At 38.5% G+C, this 24,049-nt stretch overlaps 1 protein-coding gene across 1 annotated transcript in view; it reads left to right on the top strand.

The window, feature by feature from the left end:
• The window catches only part of TM9SF3 (transmembrane 9 superfamily member 3), a 71,833-nt gene continuing 47,784 nt past the window's right edge, over positions 1-24,049 (top strand). The window contains exons 1-3 of the mRNA XM_007963695.3: positions 1-310; positions 9,841-10,036; positions 22,775-22,897. Coding sequence (XP_007961886.1) covers positions 215-310; positions 9,841-10,036; positions 22,775-22,897 — 415 coding nt within the window. The 5' untranslated portion in view covers positions 1-214. The remainder of the gene's footprint in view (positions 311-9,840; positions 10,037-22,774; positions 22,898-24,049) is intronic.

The following is a 24,049-nucleotide window of genomic DNA, read 5'->3' as shown; positions in this document are numbered from 1 at the left end:
AGTCAGAGGAAGAGGCTGAGGAGGCGCGCGGGGCGGGGGGAGGCTCAGGAGCGGGCGGTGACGGTGACGGCGACGGCGGCGGCAGAGGAGGCAGCGGCTGGGCCCGGGCCCCGTGCGTCTGTTTGCGCCCCGTGGATGCGAATCGGCCGCAGCGGAGGCGGCGGCGGCGGAGGAGGAGTCGGTGGGCCGGCTCCGGGCCGGTGGGGCGCGGAGGATGAGGCCGCTGCCTGGCGCTCCAGGCGTGGCGGCGGCCGCCGCGCTGTTGCTGCTGTTGCTGCCACGGGCCCGGGCGGACGAGCACGAACACACGGTGAGGTGCCCCGGCCAGTGAGGCCGCCCCGGGCTAGCTCCCCAGTTGCCCACCGAGGCAGGCCCCACGCAGCCTGGAAGGCCCGGCGGTCCGGTGAATCCCCGCAGCGTCCCGGGGACTCCTTCCGGTTGGGCCTGGCGGAGCAGGAACCTTGGGAGCGTGGAGCAGGCATTTCCGTGCGCTCCTGGGACAGGGCTCCGTTCCCGAGTGCCAGGGCTTCCTTCACCCGGCCTGCGCCTCAGTGGCGCCGCACCCCAGCGTCTCGGGGGTCCTGGGGCCGGGAAGGAGCCTGGGAAGGGTTGGAGTTCAGCCGCCGCGGGAGCGGGGCAACGGGCAGGCTGGGCTCGGGGCTTTTGCCCCCCAGGGAAGGAGACTGCCTTCTGGCTACTGAGGGCTGCGACGCGGAGGAAGATGGATGCATCGCGATTACCCAGCAGCCACTAACCAGGAAATATCCTACACTTCATGGTCCTCTTTGGCTTTTTTCGCCCGCTTCTTCTCAGACCGGATTAAAACCCTGGGGTGGGGCCTCGTTAATAAACTTGAATTGAAGAGCGGTTTACACGTACTTATAAGTGTACCTAACCCACACACATTCAATTCCTAGGCCTTTCTTGTAACTTTCTCCTCACCTTCCAGCCCCCAAATGAGGCCCCCATCCGGATGGTGCCTAACTAAGGCAGCTTCTGACAGTAAAGGGTCTTAATGTTTCCCAGTCTTAAGGTCAGGGCCAGGAACAGTCCCTTTTGCATTTGGCCTAAAGTTGATTGGCAGTTTATTTAATTGGCATTCTCACATCAAAGCGTGCATGTGAACGACTCTTCAAGTGGCTTTCACTTAGGGCTGTAACTCTGGTTTTCAGAATGGTAGACTTGAGTAAGGCAGGAAGGTCAGGTAAATTGAGAGTTTGCTTGACGAGTAATTGTTTTTTATACCTTTACCATTAATGATAGGAGTTTCCATGAGAGATTGTGTTTGACTAAGTAAGAAAGATCTGAGGGAGTCTTACGTCATTTCTGGAAAGTGAGGAAATGAAGCAGTCGTCCTTACATATTTAATGGACCCGATTTTATTTGTAATCAACAAAACTTTTCGCTGGACCCTTGGCTACCTGGTCTCTTATTTTAGCTAATAAAAGCTCTAAACTTTTGGCTGTTCTACCTTTGGTCACAGCCAGAAACTTCTTACCTGTGTAGGTATATATTTCTTCAGGGACACAAATCTTGAATTGGTGACATGTTTTTGTGCTGTACTTGTGGTGTTTCACCTAAGATAATTTTGTTGGGAGGTTAAACAGCTTAAGACGATTTCCTTTTGTTTTCTTCTATCAGATAAGCTGTCTCAAAGTTTAAGAACTGCTATTGTTTCACGTAGTATACAGGGACCATGTATAGATTTGGGTCTTTGATTATTTTTAAATTTTCAGTGGGCATCCATCCTTTTGTTTAATGATATTGTTACTAATATATTTCCAATTAAAAAAACACTTATGAAAAGTTACCATATGATACTCAGAATCTCAGTGCGTAGTTCCATGATACAGGCATATAGGCTCGAAAGTGTACTGTATTCTACTTTTTAATTTTGTAATTATCTTGTGACTTATACTGCTATAAATAGGGAAACACAAATAAAATTTTAAAAATTGGATGTATATAAAGGCTTTAGAATAATTTACAAATTAAAAGTTTAATTTCAATGAAGTTTTATTGCTAGGACTATTTCAGTTTTTTATTCTAGTAATTGAATATAAGATATTTGATGAAAGGTTTTTGTTGACTGCCACAAAAGAGAATATGGCATATATGAGACGGTTGCTAGACAAAAAATTTAGAATCCATATTCACGTCTGCATTGAACTGCTCTTACTTGGTTACCCGTTATTAAATACCTGTTATTTATTTATTTTTGAGACAGAGTCCCACTTTGTTGCCCAGGCTGGAGTGTGGTGGCGCTATCTCACCTCACTGCAACCTCAGCCTCACGGGCTCAAGCGATTCTTGTGCCTCATCCAAGTAGCTGGGATTACAGGCATGCGCCACCACACCTGGCTAATTTTTTTATTTTTAGTAGAAAGGGGGTTTCGCCATGTTGACCCAGCTGGTCTTGAACTCAAACGACTGGCCTCAAATGATCTGCCTGCCTTGGCCCCCCAAAGTGCTGGGATTACAGGCGTGAGCCACTGCGCCTGGCTAAATACGTATTTTAAAAAGCAAAAAAAAAAAGTTATAGGAAGAATAGCATTTAAAAATAAGCATAAAATTCAAATGTGTCATTTATATTATTTGTCATTATTAGCCAAAATCTTTTGCTTTTTCTAAGTTTCTTGAAAATATTTCTCAAAAACTAGGCATTCATCTTAGTCAGATAACAGTACTGAAAAAGCTATATGGTCAAGTAAGTTTTAGTTTTTTATTTTTATTTTTTCTATCAAAGAAGCAGAAGTAGCTAGTAAAGAGAGAATAATACTAAAGGAAGAGGAGACATTGGTGTGGGCAGGTTGCTGAGTAGGTGTTTAGTAAATACATGTATAATTGAATTATCAAAGACTAACTTTTAGAAACTAAAGCTGGCCTTTAAATTAATTGCCTGTAAAGATTGTTTCCAGATAAAGATAATAGCTAGGATGTCTTTTGTAGCAAAATGGGCTATACACTGTTATTTTTATTTTTATTTTTTTTAAGAGGCATAGTTTTGCTCTTGTCATCCAGGCTGGAGTGCAGTGGCACAATGTCCGCTCACTGCTATCTCTGCCCCCTGGGTTCAAGCAGTTCTCCTACCTCAGCCTCCCTAGTAGCTGGTATTACAGGTGCACACCACCATGCCTGGCTAATTTTTGTATTTTTAGTAGAGACGAGGTTTCACCACGTTGGCCAGGCTGGTCTTGAACTCCTGACCTCAGGTGATCCGCCTGCCTCAGCCTCCCAAAGTGCTGGGATTACAGGCATGAGCGTGAGAAGTCATCTATTAATAACCTATGAGGTGAGGAATATGCCCATTTTATAGATGAGGAAAGTGAATCTAGAGAGGTGAGGTCACCTGCAGATAACATACATCTGGTAGGGGTAGAGGTGGGATTTGAACTTACGCATTCGGAGCTGATAGTCTTCTACACTGTGAGCCGCCATATGCTCTACTCCCCTTTATCCTAAAAATAAGACAGTAAAGCTCAATTAGGTATTGAACGGTTCTCTGTATTGATTTTTAAGTTCTTAAATGCTGGGATAAGTATGGCTCCATAATGAGTTGTTTCTGAGCTGTTTGGGTTAGCATTAAGGAGCAATAGGGTTGACTTCATGGGCACGTGCCCTGAATAGTCACACAAGACTGTGGGAGAGCTTGTTTTCATGCTGTCCTGTAACATCTCAAAGTTTTAAATTTTTGAACAAGGGGCTCTGTATTTTTATTTTGTATTGGGTCCCACAAATTATATCGCTTGTCCTAAGAGGAGGCAGTACCTTATGTCCGTTCCCCAAAGCCCCTGATATCTCTTACTGTACCTACTGAATTAGGATTCAGGTGGCCATCTGACCCATATGCTATTTTTTTCTTTTCTTTTTTCTTTTTTTTTTTTTTTTTTGAAACGGTGTTTCACTCTTGTTGCTCAGGCTGGAGTGCAATGGCGTGATCTTGGCTCACTGCAACCTCTGCCTCCTGGGTTCAAGCAGTTCTCCTGTCTCAGCCTCCTGGGTAGCTGGGATTACAGGCATGTGCCACCGTGTCCAGCTAATTTTGTATTTTTTTGGTAGAGACAGAAGTTCCCCATCTTGGTCAGGCTGGTCTCGAACTCCTGACCTCAGGTGATCCGCCCTCCTTGGCCTCCCAAAGTGTTGGAATTACAGGCTTGAGCCACTGTGCCTGGCCCTATGGTATATATATACATATTTTTTATGTGCTTATTTATCCAACGTTCTTTTAATAGTCTCTGAAGAGTGTTGAAAAGGAAATGTGCTATTGATTTAATAGAGGCTGTATGTACATATCTAGAATATGTAAGAATGTGTTCCTTTTAATTTTTAAAAGTTGAATTATATATGCATTACAGACATGTTTTTTGAAATGAAAATTAACACTTTTGTGGAAGACAGGCTTTTAATAAGTGATTGAAGGGGATATAGGCTTCTTTATAGAGTCAGTGAAAGGTGTGTTTATGCTTATTTGGTTTTCTGAAACTAAAAGCACTTGGAAGCATCTAGAGTTAGATTACTATGTCTCCTAAGATTCCAAAGGGCTGCATTAAAAACGATTTCAGATTGAGAATCATAGAATTTTAGAACTAAAAAGACTCGATAATTTAATCCAAAACTCCTCATTTTCCTAATGGCCTGTACAGGTTCAGAGACTTGCTCAAGGCCACAGAAAGAATCAGAGCTTCCTGATCGCTAGTCTTGCCTTTTCTACCTGTCTTGTATGTATAATTCCATAGTTTTAATATGTAAAGATGTTAGCACCAAAAACCCAGTACTTAGGGGCGCAGGAATCTTAGAGCATTTTATGGTTTGCACTGTAGCCTTGAATTTTTGTGGGTTCTGTTTCCTTAACAAGATCACAAAATCAGATTTTTTTGTTTTTGTTTTTGGTCTGTTACATACACAAGCACTGTGCTTGGCACAAGTGGTATTTGATCAGTGCTTGTTGAATGACTTGAGTAATTAGGGAGCTACTAGTGACAAGGATGTGCAATGTGGAAGCACAATGTACAAACTCAGGCCATTATTCATTTAAGATGCATTGTCTCCTGTTTCGATTTGGGGGTCCTGCCTAGGCTAAAATTCCCTATTTCTCTGTGGCCCAGTATACTGGTAATCTTGAGACTTCTAATGTTGGACAGACTGAATGCCTGCCAGAATCGTTTACTCAGCCTCTGCCTCATAAATACATTGTATTATATCACTAAGTGATTTCAGAAATGTTTTGTTTGATTTACTTTGGCAAATGGCAACCTTTTGTCTTTGTCTCTGTTGGGAGTATATGAACTCTTGAAACTTACTGAAAATTTGTAAAGAGTATAAGCTGTTTACTGTAAGTGCATTTGTGAGTTATCTAATGTAGATTGTTAAATACCAAAGTTCATTGTCCTATTTTCAGCTCTACTTAATGATAGACTGAAAGTTTATTTAGGTACAAAGCTATTTTTGAGAGAGAGTAGTTATCTCAAGAGGCTATACAAAAAAATACATTTCTGATTTATTTGTATTAGAATTCCGATGTGTGTTTTAATAATTAAAAGGCTTTGAAATTATGATTTCTGGAACATTTATTTTGAAGTAAGCACACATATTTTTCTCCTTTGTATGAAAAGGAAGGATAGCATTTTGGTGCTTGTTCTGAACCCTCAATCCTTTGCCCATCTATATAAATTGTGATTTCTTATTCAGATTTCACATGACTACATCAGCAATATTATCTTCTAAAGCGTTTCTCCTGAGAATAATTAATTCGTGACCTCTGTCAAGGAGGAAAACTTTGGTAACCCCCAACACATAAACAGTATTTAAATAAGAGGGGCCCAACATTGGTGACTTCTTGAGAATAAAGGTCATTCCTTTTGAGATTAGAGTGCAAATAATTTCTTAGAAGGTTTTTTTTTTTACCGAGGCAGATTAAAGGCTCATGTGGAAAAGTTACTCGGTATTCAGGATTGCCTTTAGTTGCTTTGTACACCTACACTGCTTTCATATTTCCTTGATTTAGTTTTTTGCTCTTTAATGAGTGAAGCTGACTAGGGATTAGCAAAAATACTGACCTTTTAAACTTGATGCTGATTAATTTGGACAAATTATTTAACATCTCTGTTCTTTAGTTTTGTTTTTGTTTTTAGTCTGTAAAATGGGGAAATAATAGGACCTATTTTATAGAATGTTGAGACGATTATTTAAATGTTCATGTAAAGACCTTAGAACTATACCTAGCTCATAGTATGTATTTATTGTTAGCTAGTGATGTTATTATTACAAAAATGGTAAAATCATGTCATGTTAGGGTTTGGTGAATTAAGGCTTTACCTGAGGATTTGAAAAAGGAGGATTTGAGCAGTTCGGAAGGGTTAGTAGAATTTGGCTAAGTGGAGAAAAGGAGGGCATTCTAAATTTGGGGGAATGACGAAAGAAGATGAAGCAGAAAAGGGGAGGAAGGCAATATCATAAACCATTTTGGCCAGCGCGGACGACTTAAGTGTAGCAGTGAGATTCTTCTGAGAGCTGGAAAGTAAGTAGGTGAAGAATGCCGGTAGCCTGAATTGGCCTTTTCTCACTTGGCCATTTCCCAGGGAGGCCTCAGATGGAAGGGATTATTATCCAGCTTAGGGATTCCCTGATTCACTGCTGTGCTTCTGTGACTCCACCCCCAACCTTCTTCTGGGCCTGGCACTCCCTTGCCACAGACTCAGGGGCTTCGTCAGAGCTTTAGGGAAAGGAAAGGTTTTTACTTGTTTTGTTTTCTCCTTCAAATGTTGTGTGAAGTCTTTTGGTATTTTTTAATTTCAAAATATTTTAAAACATTTTCTTTTGAGAAAGAACTCTTGATCTTGTCTTGGAAGCACTTATTCTCAGGGACAATCAAGGGCTGCGATGAAAAGTAAACATTTTAAGTTCATTGTATTAAACCACAGTCTGCATAATAAGGAGCAAAATATAAGAAAAAAAGCATTATTTTTGCCTTGCTATTCACCCTGAGCTCTCAATATGTGTATTTCTAATTACTATTTCAGTCCTCTTCCCAGAAAGAATCTTTTACTGGAGAATGGTGTAAGTTTTGTTACAGTGCTGGCATCACATCGTAACTCTGCCATTCTGTTGAGGGTTCCTAAATGTTTAAAATGAGTGACTTCGGAATATTTGGCTTAACTTTGACTGGGACCCTTAAATTATTTTAGTCCTTATGTTTTAATTTGTATAAAATAAATGGATGCCCTATTTTTAAAGGTATTTATTTTCAAAGATTTTGTCTATTTTTAAAGGAAAAGTTTTGGAATTTATAGGAAAAGTATTTTTGTGCTTATTTTCACAAGTTACATTTATAACATTCCTGCAGACTCAGCAGGATTAATGGCAAGGTGCTCTTTAATAGGTCGTCTCATTCAGCATTCTGCTCTTAAATAGATGAATTATGTTACCTCCCCTTATTTTTCTGGAAAGGTAACTCTTACAGTCAGCGTACATATCATTTCACATCCTTCAAACTTCTTTTACCAAGTTGCCAATGAACTTTACATTTCAGTATTTCTTCAGTGTTTTCCCGTCATATTTATTAAATATCTATTTGCCTTGGTGGATAGATTCTTTTTGTGAGACAGAGTCTCACTCTGTCACCCAGACTGGAGTGCAGTGGCATAAGCTCAGCTCACTGCAACCTCCGTCTCCTGGGTTCAAGTGATTCTCCTGCCTCAGCCTCCCAAGTAGCTGGGATTACAGGCATGTGCCACTACACCCTGCTGATATTTGTGTGTTTATTAGAGACGGGGTTTTACCATGTTGGCCAGGCTGGTCTCAAACTCCTGACCTTAAGTGATCTGCCGGCCTCGGTGTCCCAAGGTGCTGGGATTACAGGTGTGAGTCACCACACCTGGCCATGAACAAGTTTTAATTCTAATATCAACTTTTGTTAGTTGGTAGTGGTTGGTTTAGAGCACTGTTTTGAGAACTCTGAGGCCGTATCTATGTTCAGCAGAAAGGAGTTAACTTTTTGATTAGTGCTGTGTGGCCATGAGCATTGGATGGAAGAGTAGGGGCTTACATAAATTTGTCAGTCTCCCCAGACAAAAAGAATAGTAATGAATGCGGATATACAGATAGGTTAACATTTAGACCTTTGATTCATTACTTCCTACATGAAGATTACAGTTTTTCTGAACTCCCTTGAAACAGCTTATGATTTTCCAAATTGTTATTCATCCTGACCTTCTCTGCCAAAGTGAATTTAATCATTCCTTTATTGTTGCCCTTTATTACCTTAATTATAATACTTACTTTTTCTTTGTTAATCATTTACTTGTCTGATTCCACTGTGGATTATGAACTTCTTAAGGAAGCGACAGTATTTTATTTACTTTTATATTCTTAATACCTAATGCTGTGCTTGGTACCTGTCACATATGTATTCAAAAGGTGAGATCATTTGTTATTTCCTTAATGATATGGCTGTTGTCTTATATGAACAGTGAGGCATTTATGTTTGAAAATGAGATGACTAGGTCTAAGTCTTAGGGTGGTAGTCATGTGAATCAAAAGAAAAAGGCAGATGTTTTGGATAAGAACATGTAAGTTAAATGTTTTTGGGTTCCCTGGAGTGCAGAGAGATTTGGGGTTTGAGTCTCCATGTCTGAGAGAATGGTAGTACCATTAGAAAAATGAAGCTGAGGAAAGTGGATTTGGGTAGATGAGTTTGGTTTTGGAGATGTTAGGTTTTGATTGAAAATGTTTGTTAACTAGTTTTAGATGGAGGACTGGAGATAAGAATTTCATAGTAGGCCAGTTGGATAGCTTCTTCTATTATATGCTCCATAGCAACCTACCTTATTGTTTAATGCCCATCTTTCCCCCAGAAGGGCAGGGAACACATCTTGTTCAAAGCTGTATCCTCAGTTATAAACACAGTTGCTTCACATGCTAACCACTTAGTAAATAATTGTTTAGTAAATTAATGTCTGCACTGTTAGTTGATTTAAATGCATCCAGTGTTGTCTTTAATTTATATTGCTACTTAGAATTATTAGTTTTAAAATTACTATGGGAATCACTTTCTATAGAATCATTGGAACTTTAAACTTGTAGAGATCCTAGAAATCTTTGACAGGCCTCCCACTTGTACCTTGAAACTACCCAAAGTCATTACTGACCACACTTCAGATTTAGCTATGTATAGTATTCACTGATATGTAGTTCCATAATGACTTATTCAAAGAAATATGCATATAGTGCATGTCTTTCAGGCTGCTAACAAGATAGAATATTGGCTTGAATGGACTTGTGGAGGTTCTGTAGTAGTCTTCTTCCTTGTGTTTGGTCATTTCTGTTCTCTGTAGTACTTTGACCAGTGGCTGTGTGAAAGTCTCGCAAGGAAATGAAATTTTGTTTATGCTTGCTGGCAATGTTAGTTTTTGTTTTTTTGTTTTTTAATTTATTGATTAACATGAGGTTCTGGATAAACTTTTGATTTTGTTTCCTCCTTCTTTGTCCATGTTAGCATGGTGAATCATGCTGGTTGCAGGTTTGCCATTATTTGATAGTATAAATGTAATAATAGACGTACTCTCATGAGCTATTGGACTTAGTTTACACACTCTTTTCTATAAAACAAGTTTGGAAAAGATGTATCTTCCCGAGACTACCATCAGAGGATATAATTTTAAAATTCACAAAGTTTCGTTTTTAAGATGTGGACATTCATCATCAGATTAAGCTTCCAGTATTTTATTTTATAGCTTCCTGAACAGAGATGATGCACTTTTGTTTAGAACTCATAACAAATATTCCCTTAATTTGAATTAGTTTTTTTTTTTTTTTTTAATTCGTTTGCTTTTCTTGTTTCAGTATCAAGATAAAGAGGAAGTTGTCTTGTGGATGAATACTGTTGGGCCATACCATAATCGTCAAGAAACATATAAGTACTTTTCACTTCCATTCTGTGTGGGGTCAAAAAAAAGTATCAGCCATTACCATGAAACTCTGGGAGAAGCACTTCAAGGGGTTGAATTGGAATTTAGTGGTCTGGATATTAAATTTAAAGGTAAGTAAACCTTAATAGTCCTTACAATGCAATTTGGACTGTATAAGGGTTTCTTAATTTTGGCACTATTGATACTGGGGTTGGATAATTCTTTGTTGTATGGAGCTGTTATGTACATTGTAGGAAGTTTAGCAGAGTCCCTGGCCTTACCCCTCAGATGCCAGTAGCACCTTCCAGTTGTGAAAACCAAAAACGTCACCAGACATTACTAGTTGCCATCAGTTGAGAACCACTACTTTAGACTCTAATGTATGGTTTAATCTGTAAATGAAGTGTATTGCATTTAGGAAAGTATATTAGTAATTAACAAAGATTTCCTTTGAATATTTATAAGATAATAAAATAGATAATTGTTAATAAAATTGTATTTCCTTAACATATTTCCTTCTGAAAAGTGTTCTCTAGTAAATCCCCTATTGATTAGACACATGTGGCCTGGGAAGACCTTCATAGGTATTTAACAAGCTAATTTCTGGAGATCTGAGGCTTTAATGGGATGCATGGATACTTAAAATTCTTGTGTAAAGTCTCAAATTCAAACTTGTACCATAGGCTTAGCGTGTATTATTTATCAGCGTTGTATTAATTTATCCTGTTAATACCTATAGGATATTTAAATTTTAAGTCAAAGACTTGTTAGATTTGGGGAAAAAACTTCACCTTATCTAGTTATGCGGGTATCCATTTGTCAGGTCCTTTGAGTGTGTTTATACTTTTCATTTTCTGTGAAGTTTGTCAGAGAGTGTATTTCCTGCAGAGGCATTTTTAGAATGGTGATCAGAAGCTTGAGTAATTTAATTTTTGCAGGATCTTTGATTAGGTGTCTTGGTTTTTGAATACATCATGGATCCTGTAAACAGGAGCTTTGGATTTTAGTCTCCCCCCCGCTTTTTTTTTTTTGGTGCTGTATTCATTTTAGTAAAATTGTTTACTGCAGTTTTGACTTCATTGTCTCCGTGTGTAAGATGAATAGTAACTGACTTCTGGTATTTTTGGTACTAAAGATGTTATTATTTTAGTACTTTGGGGAAAAGAATGACAATGAGATTTTAAAGATAACGTTACTTTAATTTCGATTTGTTAAATTTTATTCTTGTTTTTAAAATTGTTCAGTTATTGTTGAAAATAGGTATACTGTATATATTTACATTCTCCCCCCTCCCCTATCTCTCTCTTTATAGTCTTTGGGGCTTAATTATAAAATTAAGTTGTAAATTTAAACCACAGTGGCATGGCCTGTAATTTTATGAATCACTGTAAACATACCTTTGAGGCTTGTGTTTTAATTTAATTAGATAATTTAAGTATTTAGTCACAAGTAACGAGAAAACTTAAACTAGAAAATGTGATCTTTGAGATTTCGTCTGTATGTAATCATCTGCTCTTTTTCTGTATTTGGTGTACATTTCTAGTTTATTAAAGAGGAACCAACAAGAGAGAATAGGCAGAACTCCTGAATCCTCCTTTGCTACTGTGTACAGATTTCATTAGTTTTTGAGATCCTCACCCATATTTACTAAAGAGTACTTATTCAGCAACTTTTTTTTTTTTTTAAATACTTTAAGTTCTGGGGTACTTGTGCAGAATGTGTAGTTTTGTTACACAGGTATACACGTGCCATGGTGGTTTGCTGCACCCATCAACCCGTCACCTACATTAGGTATTTCTCCTAATGCTATCCCTCCCCTACCCAACCCCCTGACAGGGCCTGGTGTGTGATGTTCCGCTCCCTGTGTCCCTGTGTTCTCATTGTTCAGCTCCCATTTATGAGTGAGAACATGAGGTGTTTGGTTTTCTGTTCTTGTGTTAGTTTGCTGAGAATGATGGTTTCCAGCTTCATCCATGTCCCTGCAAAGGATATGAACTCATCTTTTTTTATGGCTGCATAGTATTCCATGGTGTATATGTGCCACATTTTCTATCTGTTCTATCATTGATGGACATTTGGGTTGGTTCCAAGTCTTTACTATTGTGAATAGTGCTGCAGTAAACATGTGTGCATGTGTCTTTATTGTAGAATGATTTATAATTTTTTGGGTATATGCTCAGTAATGGGATTGCTGGGTCAAATGGTATTTCTAGTTCTGTATCCTTGAGGAATTGCCACAGTGTCTTCCACAATGGTTGAACTAATTTACACTCCCACCAGTAGTGTAAAAGCGTTCCTGTTTCTCCCATGCTCTCCGGTATCTGTTGTTCCTGACTTTTTAATGATCGCCATTCTAACTGGTATGAGGTGGCATCTTGTGGTTTGGATTCACATTTCTCTAATGACCAGTGATGATGAGCTTTTTTTCGTATGTTCGTTGGCCACATAAATGGGCTTCTTTTGAGAAGCGTCTGTTCATATCCTTTGCCCACTCTTTGATGGGGTTGATTTTTTTCTTGTAAATTTGTTTAAGTTCTTTTTAGATTCTGGATATTAGCCCTTGTCAGATGGGTAGATTGCAAAAATTTTCTCCCATTCTGTAGGTTGCCTGTTCGCTTTGATGATAGTTTCTTTTGCTGTGCAGAAGCTCTTTAGTTTAAGTAGATCCTATTTGTCTATTTTCGGTTTTGTTGCCATTGCTTTTGGTGTTTTAGACATGAAGTCTGCCCATGCCTATGTCCTGAATGGTATTGCCTAGGTTGTCTGTTAGAATTTTTATGATTTTAGGTCTTACGTTTAAGTCTTTAATCCATCTTGAGTTAATTTTTGCATAAGGTATAAGGAAGGGGTCCAGTTTCAGTTTTCTGCACATGGCTAGCCAGTTTTCCCAGCACCATTTATTAAATAGGGAATCCTCTCCCCATTTCTTGTTTTTGTCAGGTTTGTCAAAGATCAGATGGTTGTAGATGTGTGGTGTTATTTCTGAGGCCTCTGTTCTTTTCCATTGGTCTATATATCTGTTTTGGTACCAGTACCTTATTTGGCAATCTTAAACCCCCTTTTATTAGTTCCTAGAGGCTGAGATGGAGGGATTATTTAAATAGAAGAAGATTGTTTTCTGGGTAAAGAAGTGGGATTTATTTTCTTTTCAGACTAAGCTAAGCACCTTTAGATTAAAAAAGGAAGAGCTAGCCAAGTGTTATTCCCTGAGAGTTGGTGATTCCTAGGGGTCTTACCAAGTTTCCACGTCCAGCCTGGATATGCTGCTAAAGAAGCTGTTAAATTAAGTGCCCGGATGAAATAGTAAATGCTAATTAGATTTATCTTCTCCTTCTATTGTAGCTCTTTGCTTGCTGTGTTCAAAGATAAAGTCAGTCATGCTTTGAAAAGTGTTGTAGGTTGTTACATAGCCACACATTTAAAAAATAGGATGCACCTTAGAGATTATGTCATCCAATTCCCTCTCCCAGAAGCCCAGAGGTAAAAATGATTTATCCATGGTGTATCGTAGCATACTAGTAATAGAAACTGGAACATTATGCCTCTTGTGAACTATAGAAATATTTACCATATATTCTTAATCTTTCATCTCTTAAATATTTGACTTTTAAAGATTCTTCTGAAAGCATATTCAAATAAAACAATTTTGGGAATGTGAAACCAGAGAAAACTATATGTACACATACATACATACATGTTTAAATATGCATACACACACATCTTTTTTTAAGCTAGTGGATTGTGTCAGGCTCCATGGATTGGTATCGTTTTGTAAAATGAAGATTACTAAAGAGACTATTTAAAGGAACTAATGTTAGTCTAACTCTAATACAGGATGCCTCTCACTTAAGATTTTATATACAACTTTTTCTTGCTAATAATCTTGGCCGCATGCAGTGGCTCCAGCCTGTAATCCCAGCACTTTGGGAGGCCGAGACGGGCGGATCACGAGATCAGGAGATCGAGACCATCCTGGCTAACATAGTGAAACCCTGTCTCCACTAAAAAATACAAAAAACTAGCCGGGCGAGGTGGTGGGCATCTGTAGTCCCAGCTACTTGGGAGGCTGAGGCAGGAGAATGGCGTGAACCCGGGAGGCGGAGCTTGCAGTGAGCTGAGATCTGGCCACTGCACTCCAGCCTGGGCGACAGAGCGAGACTCGTCTCCAAAAAAAAAAAAAAAAAATCTTATATTCTAGCACTAGACAAAAATGCTAAATTGAGACCATTTTAAGAAAATGCATTTAATATAGAAGGGCTGACTTAGGTTAGGCCTCCTTGAACCTGGGTTGAATTCAGTACCCTCCAGTTTTAGAGGGTACCTCTTGGAATCTTGCCATCATAGTGTGGAAGGAAGATGTGCTTTAGGGTCAGAGAGACTTGATGCATCCAGCTCTGCCTTCTGCTTACCTGTGTGGTCATGGGCAAATTATTCAACCTCTTTGGTCTCATATTGCTTATCTGTGAAGTGTGGGAAATAATATGTGTTTCATAGAAGTGTCAGGTTTAAATGCATATAGAGCATTTATCAAAGTTCCTGGTATATAGTTTATATTCAAAAAGTGGTAATTAGGAATACTAATAGCACATAGTATGGGTCTGTAACTCCAACTTGATTTTGTATTTGTGATTATGAAATGTTAGTTTATTGATTATAGACTTTGATTTATCCCCAAGCTGCTGCACTAGCCTATTATAATAGCACTCTTGTTCACCATTGCACCCTTAGCTGTTGAGACATAGTATGCTTTTAATAAATTGTCTAGCACCCAGACGGATTGTGCCTACTTGTTGTTATGATAATTGGTTCATTATGAACATTAGATGATCTGGAATAGTAATTCTTTATTATTATTATTATTATTATTATTATTATTTATTATTATTATACTTTGAGTTCTAGGGTACATGTGCATAACGTGCAGGTTTGTTACATATGTATACTTGTGCCATGTTGGTGTGCTGCACCCATCAACTCGTCAGCACCCATCAACTCGTCATTTACATCAGGTATAACTCCCAATGCAATCCCTCCCCCCTCCCCCCTCCCCATGATAGGCCCCGGTGTAGTACCATTCAGGACATAGGCATGGGCAAAGACTTCATGTCCAAAACACCAAAAGCAGCGGCAGCAAAAGCCAAAATTGACAAATGGGATCTCATTAAACTAAAGAGCTTCTGCACAGCAAAAGAAACTACCATCAGAGTGAACAGGCAACCTACAGAATGGGAGAAAATTTTTGCAATCTACTCATCTGACAAAGGGCTAATATGCAGAACCTACAAAGAACTCAAACAAATTTACAAGAAAAAAACAACCCCATCAAAAAGTGGGCAAAGGATATGAGCAGACATTTCTCAAAAGAAGACATTCATACAGCCAACAGACATATGAAAAAATGCTCATCATCACTGGCCATCAGAGAAATGCAAATCAAAACCACAATGAGATACCATCTCACACCAGTTAGAATGGCGATCATTAAAAAGTCAGGAAACAACAGGTGCTGGAGAGGATGTGGAGAAATAGGAACACTTTTACACTGTTGGTGGGATTGTAAACTAGTTCAACCATTATGGAAAACAGTATGGCGATTCCTCAGGGATCTAGAACTAGATATACCATATGACCCAGCCATCCCATTACTGGGTATATACCCAAAGGATTATAAATCATGCTGCTATAAAGACACATGCACACGTATGTTTATTGCAGCACTATTCACAATAGCAAAGACTTGGAATCAACCCAAATGTCCATCAGTGACAGACTGGATTAAGAAAATGTGGCACATATACACCATGGAATACTATGCAGCCATAAAAAAGGATGAGTTCGTGTCCTTTGTAGGGACATGGATGCAGCTGGAAACCATCATTCTTAGCAAACTATCACAAGAACAGAAAACCAAACACCGCATGTTCTCACTCATAGGTGGGAACTGAACAATGGAATAGTAATTCTTAACCAGAAGAGATCACCACCTACCCGTCCTGCCCCTTCCCCCATTTGAGAATTCCTGCAGTATAATGAAGGGTGTTAATTGTGGAAAAGTCAGTGACTTCTACAGGGCTCCTTCCTTCTGTTTATTTTATTGATCTTCTGTTGAACTTTTTTCTTCCTTGAATTTCCCAACTTAACAAAGGGCTGAAATTATTTTACAAGTATTTTTTCTTTAGAGTTAATTGCTAAGTCGAGAATACTGCAGATATGAAGAGATGCCAAGGGCTGTTTAGAGCCTTATATATTTTTAGTTCAGTGATTCTCAATCTTGGTTGTTCTTATCTTCACTATGCAGTATTTCCCTCCAGATACCTGCCTGGGGAATATAGGCCTGATTGCCAAGGGCTGAGAAAAAGGGATTGGGGGGATGGCAGGTTTATTTATTCAGCCTGAAGATGTTTACTTTAGGTAATCCCTCATGCTGTTTTCAGTCCCTGGCTTCTGCTGTTCCTGCTGTCCCTGATTCTGGAACCCCTCTGGTTTAAGTTCTCTAGAGGAAGGTGCCACTGGTCTACTACAGGGATACATTGAGGGTACAGTATGTATCTAGCTGTATGAAGGGTAGAGGAGGGGACTTAGCTATCCAACCCGTCTGTGTACATATTTAATATTTTAATACAATTCCCTTTGTGTTCAGTCCTACATCTGTACCCCTAGCTTCTGTAGTGCCTCCAAGTCCTGAGTGTCTCTTGGGTTCTGTGACACCAGTTCCCTCCCTTACAAGCATCACTCTCCTGTTATGTTTTCTCCTGCTTTATTAGTAGTTTGTCATCTTACAACTGTTTTCCATTTCCTAAAAATGTGTTAAAATCTTTTTCCCATGGCCAGGTGCGGTGGCTCACGCCTGTAATCCCAGCACTTTGGGAGGCCAAGGCGGGTGGATCACTTGAGGTCAGGAGTTCGAGACCAACTTGGCCAACGTGCTGAAACCCTGTCTCTACCAAAAAAATACAAAAATTAGCCGAGGGTGGTGGCAGGCACCTGTAGTAATCCCAGCTACTCGGGAAGCTGAGGCAGGAGAATTGCTTGAATCCAGGAGGCAGAGGTTGCAGTGAGCCAAGATTGTACCACTGCACTCCAGCCTGTGCGACAAGAGCAAAACTCCATCTCAAAAAAAAAAAATATATATATATATATATATTTAAAAGTATATATATTTTGTGTGTATATATATACACATTATATATATGTATTTTTAAAATATATCTATGTTTTTCCCCCCCCCCACTGTCTTCTCTTCTTTTCGTCTTTGTGGACTTAACATCCTTTTTATTCCTTCACTGACATTTTAATGTGTTTTAGGAGAGAGAAGAAACATACTTGTGGTTAAATCTGCCTTGTTTGTAAGTGGAAGCCTGGGAACTTGGTGCAATGTTTTGTCCTGTTGGTTTCAACCAAAGTGTTTTAGCCAGACCAAATAATTTGAATCTGAAATTTGTCAATTCTTATTACTGGTTTCTTATACCTTGTACTAACCTGCAGATTTGATAAATATGGGCATCTCTGTTTTTTGTTTTTTAAAGGAATGTATATGCATATATATTTCTCTGATTTTGACAGTGATACAAGTTCAAATACACAATTTAGTGACTACAGGAAAATATAAACTGGCTATAATTACCATTAACATTTTGTTGTATTTTCGTCAGTCCTGTGTTTCTGTTTATTCACATTGTTTTAAATATGTGAAAGTTGAGTTCATTATATATATAATTTTTGTAAAGTTTATTTAACAAATCCTTATATAGTGCTTATTATGTGCCAGACACTGTTTTAAGCACATTCTAATTCATTTAGTAAGTGATATATAGTTTTTGTTTGCTTTTGTTCTCTTGACATTTTATGAGCTTGTCCCCATATTGTTAATTACTCTTTTTTTTTTTTTTGAGACGGAGTCTCGCTCTGTCGCCTGGGCTGGAGTGCAGTGGCCGGATCTCAGCTCACTGCAAGCTCCGCCTCCTGGGTTCACGCCGTTCTCCTGGCTCAGCCTCCCGAGTAGCTGGGACTACAGGCGCCCGCCACCTCGCCCGGCTAGTTTTTTTTTTGTATTTTTTAGTAGAGACGGGGTTTCACCGTGTTCGCCAGGATGGTCTCGATCTCCTGACCTCGTGATCCGCCCGTCTCGGCCTCCCAAAGTGCTGGGATTATAGGCTTGAGCCACCGCGCCCGGCCTGTTAATTACTCTTTTAAAAAATATGGCTACATAGTGTTGTGTAACTTGGATACTGTGATTTTTTCCCACCCATTTTCTTTCTTTCTTTCTTTTGTTTTTGAGAGTCTTGCTGTGTCACAAGGCTGGAGTGTAGTGCAGTGGTGCGATCTTGGCTCATTGCAATCTCTGACTCCCTGGTTCAAGGAATTCTCCTGCCTCAGCCTCCCGAGTAGCTGGGATTACAGGCTTGCGCCACCATGCCTGGCTAATTTTTGTGTTTTTAATAGAGAGGAGGTTTCACCATGTTGGCCAGGATAGTCTGGATCTCCTGACCTCGTAATCCACCTGCCTCAGCCTCCCAAAGTGCTGGGATTACAGGTGTGAGCCACCGCGCCCAGCCTTTTCTCCCATTTTCTGGTTGTGTGATATTTTGATCCTTCCTTCCATCCTTCTTTGGTTTTCTTTCTCTGCTGTTACATGTAAGTATTTCAGTACATCTCTGAATCTGTTATTAGGATGAATTCTTAGAAGTAGAATTACTGAATCAATGTGTATAAACATATTTAAGGCAGTTTTTGATGCAGGTTGCGAAATTGTCATTTAGAAAAAATTACAGTGTTTATACTGCTAGTCAGGTTGGTCATTTAATCAATACTTTTTATATAGTTATTTAATTAACTGTGAATATATCAGTTTTTCCAGTTCTTCTTTTCCTCTAGTTCATTCAGCAGTTCTTGAGTATCTTATTGCATTCCAGCACTGTGGTAGGCTCTGGGTATGCATAGTTCAACCAAGAGCTCTGGCTTCTGGGGTCTTCAGGCCCTCTGAAATTCTACCTTAATTTTGTGTGAATGTGCATTTTCAGGGGGTGGGCAAGGGAGAGATCACTTTCATTGGATTCTCAAAGGGGTGTGAGGCCCAAGGAAACTTAAGAACATTTTCTGTGAATATATTGGCACTTTCAATCCTTTTTGTCTTTTTTTGGAGACAGGGTCTCCCTGTTGCCCAGGTTGGAGTGCAGTGGTCCCATCACAGCTTACTGCAGCCGCAACCTCCCTGGGCTCAGCCTCCTGAGTATCTGGAACTATAGGCACATACCACCATGCCTGTCTAATTTTTCTGGTTTTTGTAAAGATGAGGTTTTGCCATGTTGCCCAGGCTGGTCTCGAACTCCTGGGCTCAAGGGATCAGTCTGCCTTGGGCCTTCCAAAATGCTGAGATTCCAGGTGTGAGCCACCGCGCTTGGCCTGATGCTTTTAATTCTTAACTCTGGGAAGGAGATAGCATAGATGCTATCTCTGTTAAGGGAACTGAGAGGTTCATGGAAGTTAAGTAACTTGCTTTTTATTCACATAGCTACTGGATGCTAGAGCTCAGAATAAACCTCACCTTTCTGCCTATTTCTCTGTAAATTTTTATATATTGATTTCTTTGATGAGAGACTTTGCAAAGTGCTGCTGAATTACAGGTAGACTGTTTCTCGTTTTCCAAATGTAATATTATAAAAAGAGAAAGTAAACAAAGTATGGCATACTGTGTTCTTAGAGAACTCGTGAATAATTACCACTTTCTTTTCTCAGTGCTTTCACTGCCTATTCAATTATTAGCGTGGAGTTTTATTGGGAATTGATGGTAGATTATTGGTGCGTAGTGTCCAGAATCTACCTAACCTTGCTTTCTGTTTGAAAAATGAGGTTAACATTTGCCACTTTACTACTTTGGTTTTTTCCCCTCGTAAAAACTATTTACATTAGTAAAATCTTAATTGCATCTTTTTCAGAATTCATGGATGTATGTTTCATCTTCGAAAGATATAGCCTATTGTAATTTTAAAGCACTGATTTATGCTGGTAGATTTTTCAGATTGTTTTCCAGATATATAGAGTGCTGAATAATAATTTGGCATATTCATACACATTGCATTAGTTATCTTCAAATTGGCAACCTCCTGAGGGAAATGCTGTTTCACTTGGGCAGCCAGACTCTTCCAGTTATTTGTGATGTTTGTATTTGTCCACCTGCCTGGAAGAAGAATTTCGTTAAAATGTGACCAACCAACACCCTTTTTATATAGCCTGTCATAATAATAGTTTTTCCCTTTTAACACGCTTTGTTTCTAGACTTTACATGAGTTAAAGATATTCTTCAAGACCTGTTTATCAATCCTTCTCAGAGATTGTTCAAAAATTTCATTTGTTCATAAATTGGCATTTTCTCCTTCTGTACAAACATGCACACTATTCATACACAGATGCATGTATAGGTACATACCCTAATATGCCTAGTGATTTCCTTTGCCAAATAAATGGAAAATTATGCTCTTAAAATTTTTGGTTTATTTGTTTAGTGCCTAGTCTGTGCAGGGTGCTGAAGCAGGCATGGCTGGAGATAAAAAGGGTATAATCAGTTATGGACAAAGCACTCAAGACCTAATGGTATTTTTGAGGAGCAAGATACTGGTATGAGGTAGAAAATGGTACAGGCCTACATACCATAAGGGAGGTATGGGAGTGGGTATGAGAAGTATGGGAAGTGGGGAATCAGGGACTCCTTTGTGGAGGAAAGGGTTGGGGGATGGGGAGGATTTTAGACTGGACATTTTAGGTAGAGTTAACAGCATGAGCAGAAAAGTTTAGAGGCCAAGAGAGCACAAGGTATGTGGGAATTGAGTTTGGCTTGAGCATAGAGGCAGATATATCAGTTGGGAAACAAAGAGTTGGACTAAAGTTCAGACTCTGAGGAATCTTTTAAAAGCTTTATACAGGTAGGCCAGGCACGGTGGCTCACGCCTGTAATCCCAGCACTTTGGGAGGCTGAGGCAGGGGGATCACCTAAGGTTAGGAGTTCAAGACCAACCTGCTAACATGGTGAAATCCCGTTTCTACTAAAAATACAAAAAATTAGCCGGTCCTGGTGGTCTGTGCCTGTAATCCCAGCTATTCAGGAGGCTGAGGCGGGAGAATCACTTGAACCTGGGAGATGGAAGTTGCAGTGAGCCGAGATCACGCCATTGCACTCCAGCTTGGGCAACAAGAGCGAAACTCCGTCTCAAAAAAAAAAAAGCTTTATACAGATAAATGCCATACTGTATATATTTCAGAGCTTCCTACTTAAATCTACCACATTGTTAATGACCATTATTAATGAATGTTTGTTTCTAACGGCAAGAAATTGAATGGCTTTGCAGAGGTAGCTGTGAGGTTCCCTACTGCCACAGTGGCCATTTGTTGTCCCTTAAGCCTGGACCTTCCTTTGGTTCTGAATATCCCTTCTGTAGCTGCAGTTGCCTGCTGCCTTTTGTTCGTTATCACACTCCATGGAGATCCCATTTGGGGACCTCTTACTGCCAGTTTTTCTAGTTCCTGCTATAGAAATCCTTTGAAGCAATCTCATTTTTTAACCCTCTGTTGCTTCACTGCTTAGCCTCAGGGTTTTTTATTTTTTTGCCATCAGGAAAATCCTAAATTCCTAGGAGGGCTTGGGCAGAAAGAAAATCTATATGGGAGTCGTTGTTGGAGACAAATTAATTTTCTTCTCATACTTTGAGGATGACATTTCCTTGACATTCTTCCATGGGACTTCAGTGTTTACTGCCATCTTTGATGTTGTAGTTTTGGGGTACCCACTCTAGGTTGGTCTATAATGTGGGAAGCTATTATCTCTGTTAAGGATTGGGGAGATATATTGCTGGGTATCTTGAGCTATAAATTAGGTTGCTATTTCTTTGAGCCACTAAATGATGTAGCTACAATTTATGTTTAAGAACTTTTGATCAATAAAAAGTTTAATAATGTTTCTTTAGAGAAATTGCATTGTATATTTCAAGTAACCAATATTATAGTACAAATATAGTATAGAACTTAAAAACAAACTTGTGCTTTCTTTTTTGTTCTTGTTCAGAATGATTTCTTAATTTTCTTTCTGATTGCTTAATATACCAAAACAACTTCTTTTGATTGACATGTTGAGTATTTGTAGGTTTTTTTGGATTTTCTTTTGTTTTATTAGAAACATAGGTACCTTTTTGAAATACTAGATTTACTAAGTTAGAAACCATCTGAATAGAATTATAGTAGTAGTATTTTTGAAAGCAGTCAACAGTGGAAAATGACTCATCTTTAGGGGACTTTAAGGCAATTTATAAACAGTGATGCTTGCTGAATAGAGGTTTGCTTTTTAATCTTCCTACTTATGAATAGTCACTGGGTGTTTTCATAGAATCTGTGACTTCTAGTAACTTGTCTTTCCAAGAATGTTAAAATCAGTGTTTATCTCAGAGAGATCTTATAGCTAGAAAGGGTTATCTCTGTTTATGATCATATTCTTGAGCTTTTGTATATATTAAATACAAACTTTGTTATGTGTTTAAGCTTTTTTTGTTTTTAAAATCAATTTATTTTAAAGTTACTTTACAAATTTTCTTGTATAATTTTCTTTATATAGAGGGATGATTTCTTCACTTAGTAAGGTAATGTTTGAAAATAAAGATGATTGAAATTTTTTCATTATAAAAAGTCGTAAAGATACACAAAAAAAGGGAGGAATAATACACTGAACGCCCACATATTTGTCACTCAGGTTCAACTATTGCGAATAGAAGTTTTAACTTTAGAAAATATTGGCTTTTTTCTTGTTTTTTTTTTTTTTTTTTTTTTTTTTAATGTAACTATTTTGCAAACCAGTGGGGCTAACTTGCAATTTTTATTTTATGCAGATGATGTGATGCCAGCCACTTACTGTGAAATTGATTTAGATAAAGAAAAGAGAGATGCATTTGTATATGCCATAAAAAATCACTACTGGTACCAGATGTACATAGACGATTTACCAATATGGGGTAAGTATTGTATGTTGTATTTAAGATTTGGGAAAATTTGCATAATCGGAATTTATGTAAAGACTCTGTTAAGGTGATTGTATACTGGATCATGATGTAAATGTGTTTTCACTGTTTTTTACAGAATGATTTTAATACCAGTTTTATGGTCACCTGTTGAAGAATTTTTGACATTGCCATGCCTTACATGAAACTTGCCTAAAATGTAACTTTTATATAGTATAACATGTCAGATTCAAGAATGAAAAAGTGCTTAGAACAATCTAAAAAATTTTTCTGCTTCCATTTTTTTCATATCTTATTTTAATTTATTTTTTTAAATACAATTAAAGGGACTAATAGGATTTTGAAGTTTCATTCTGTCTTTTTTTCGTGTTAGTACTGTGGTAGTACATTTTCTTGGTATGATAGTTTCTTGAATGGCTTATTTTGCTAGTTCCTATGTTATTTGCCATAACTCTTCAATTTAAAAAATGTTTATGTTTTTTGCTCTTGTTTATCCATATTAGTAGAGAAGAACTATGGCATAGTTAATGCCAATTTATGAATAATCCAAAATCATTTATGTTGGACTTGATTAAATTATTTATAATGCAAAGTACAGCCCACTGTCATGGCCAGTATGTTTGATCACATCTTTGTCTAATTGTTTCTTTCTTTTGTCTCTGGAAATCTGCTGTTATGTATAATGAATGTTTCTTCTAATTCTTAAAATGGTTAGCAGATTACTGTTGTCATGAGCAGTAAACTATCAGAGTCTGAACATACCAGATCAGAGTTTAATATCATACTAAGATGAAATTTATAAGACAGTTAATGTCAAGAGATAATTATATGCATCATCATTACTGTGTTGCATGTTAATTAGGTATATGTAGTAAGCATTTCATGTAAATGACTGCAGTTACTATTATGGTAACACAGACATTTCTTTGATCAGCTCTGACAGTGACAGGAAGGTGTTCTGAATATGCACTAGATTTTTCTGAGCCTGTAGTTCAGGGAATCCCATTGATTTGGGCTTCCTTCATTTTTGAGAGAACAGGTTTCTTCCCTGTTGTCTTCCCTTGTTTACAGATTTGTGCAGTGATGCCATCATAGCTTATTGTAGCCTTGAACTCTTGGGCTTAAGTGATCCTTCTCCCTTGGTCT

This window comes from Chlorocebus sabaeus, chromosome 9 (genome assembly GCF_047675955.1).
Source record: "Chlorocebus sabaeus isolate Y175 chromosome 9, mChlSab1.0.hap1, whole genome shotgun sequence".
Classification (NCBI taxonomy): Eukaryota; Metazoa; Chordata; class Mammalia; order Primates; family Cercopithecidae; genus Chlorocebus; species Chlorocebus sabaeus.
The sequence above is the reverse complement of the archived record's forward strand: the minus strand, read 5'-3'. Positions and strand labels throughout refer to the sequence as shown.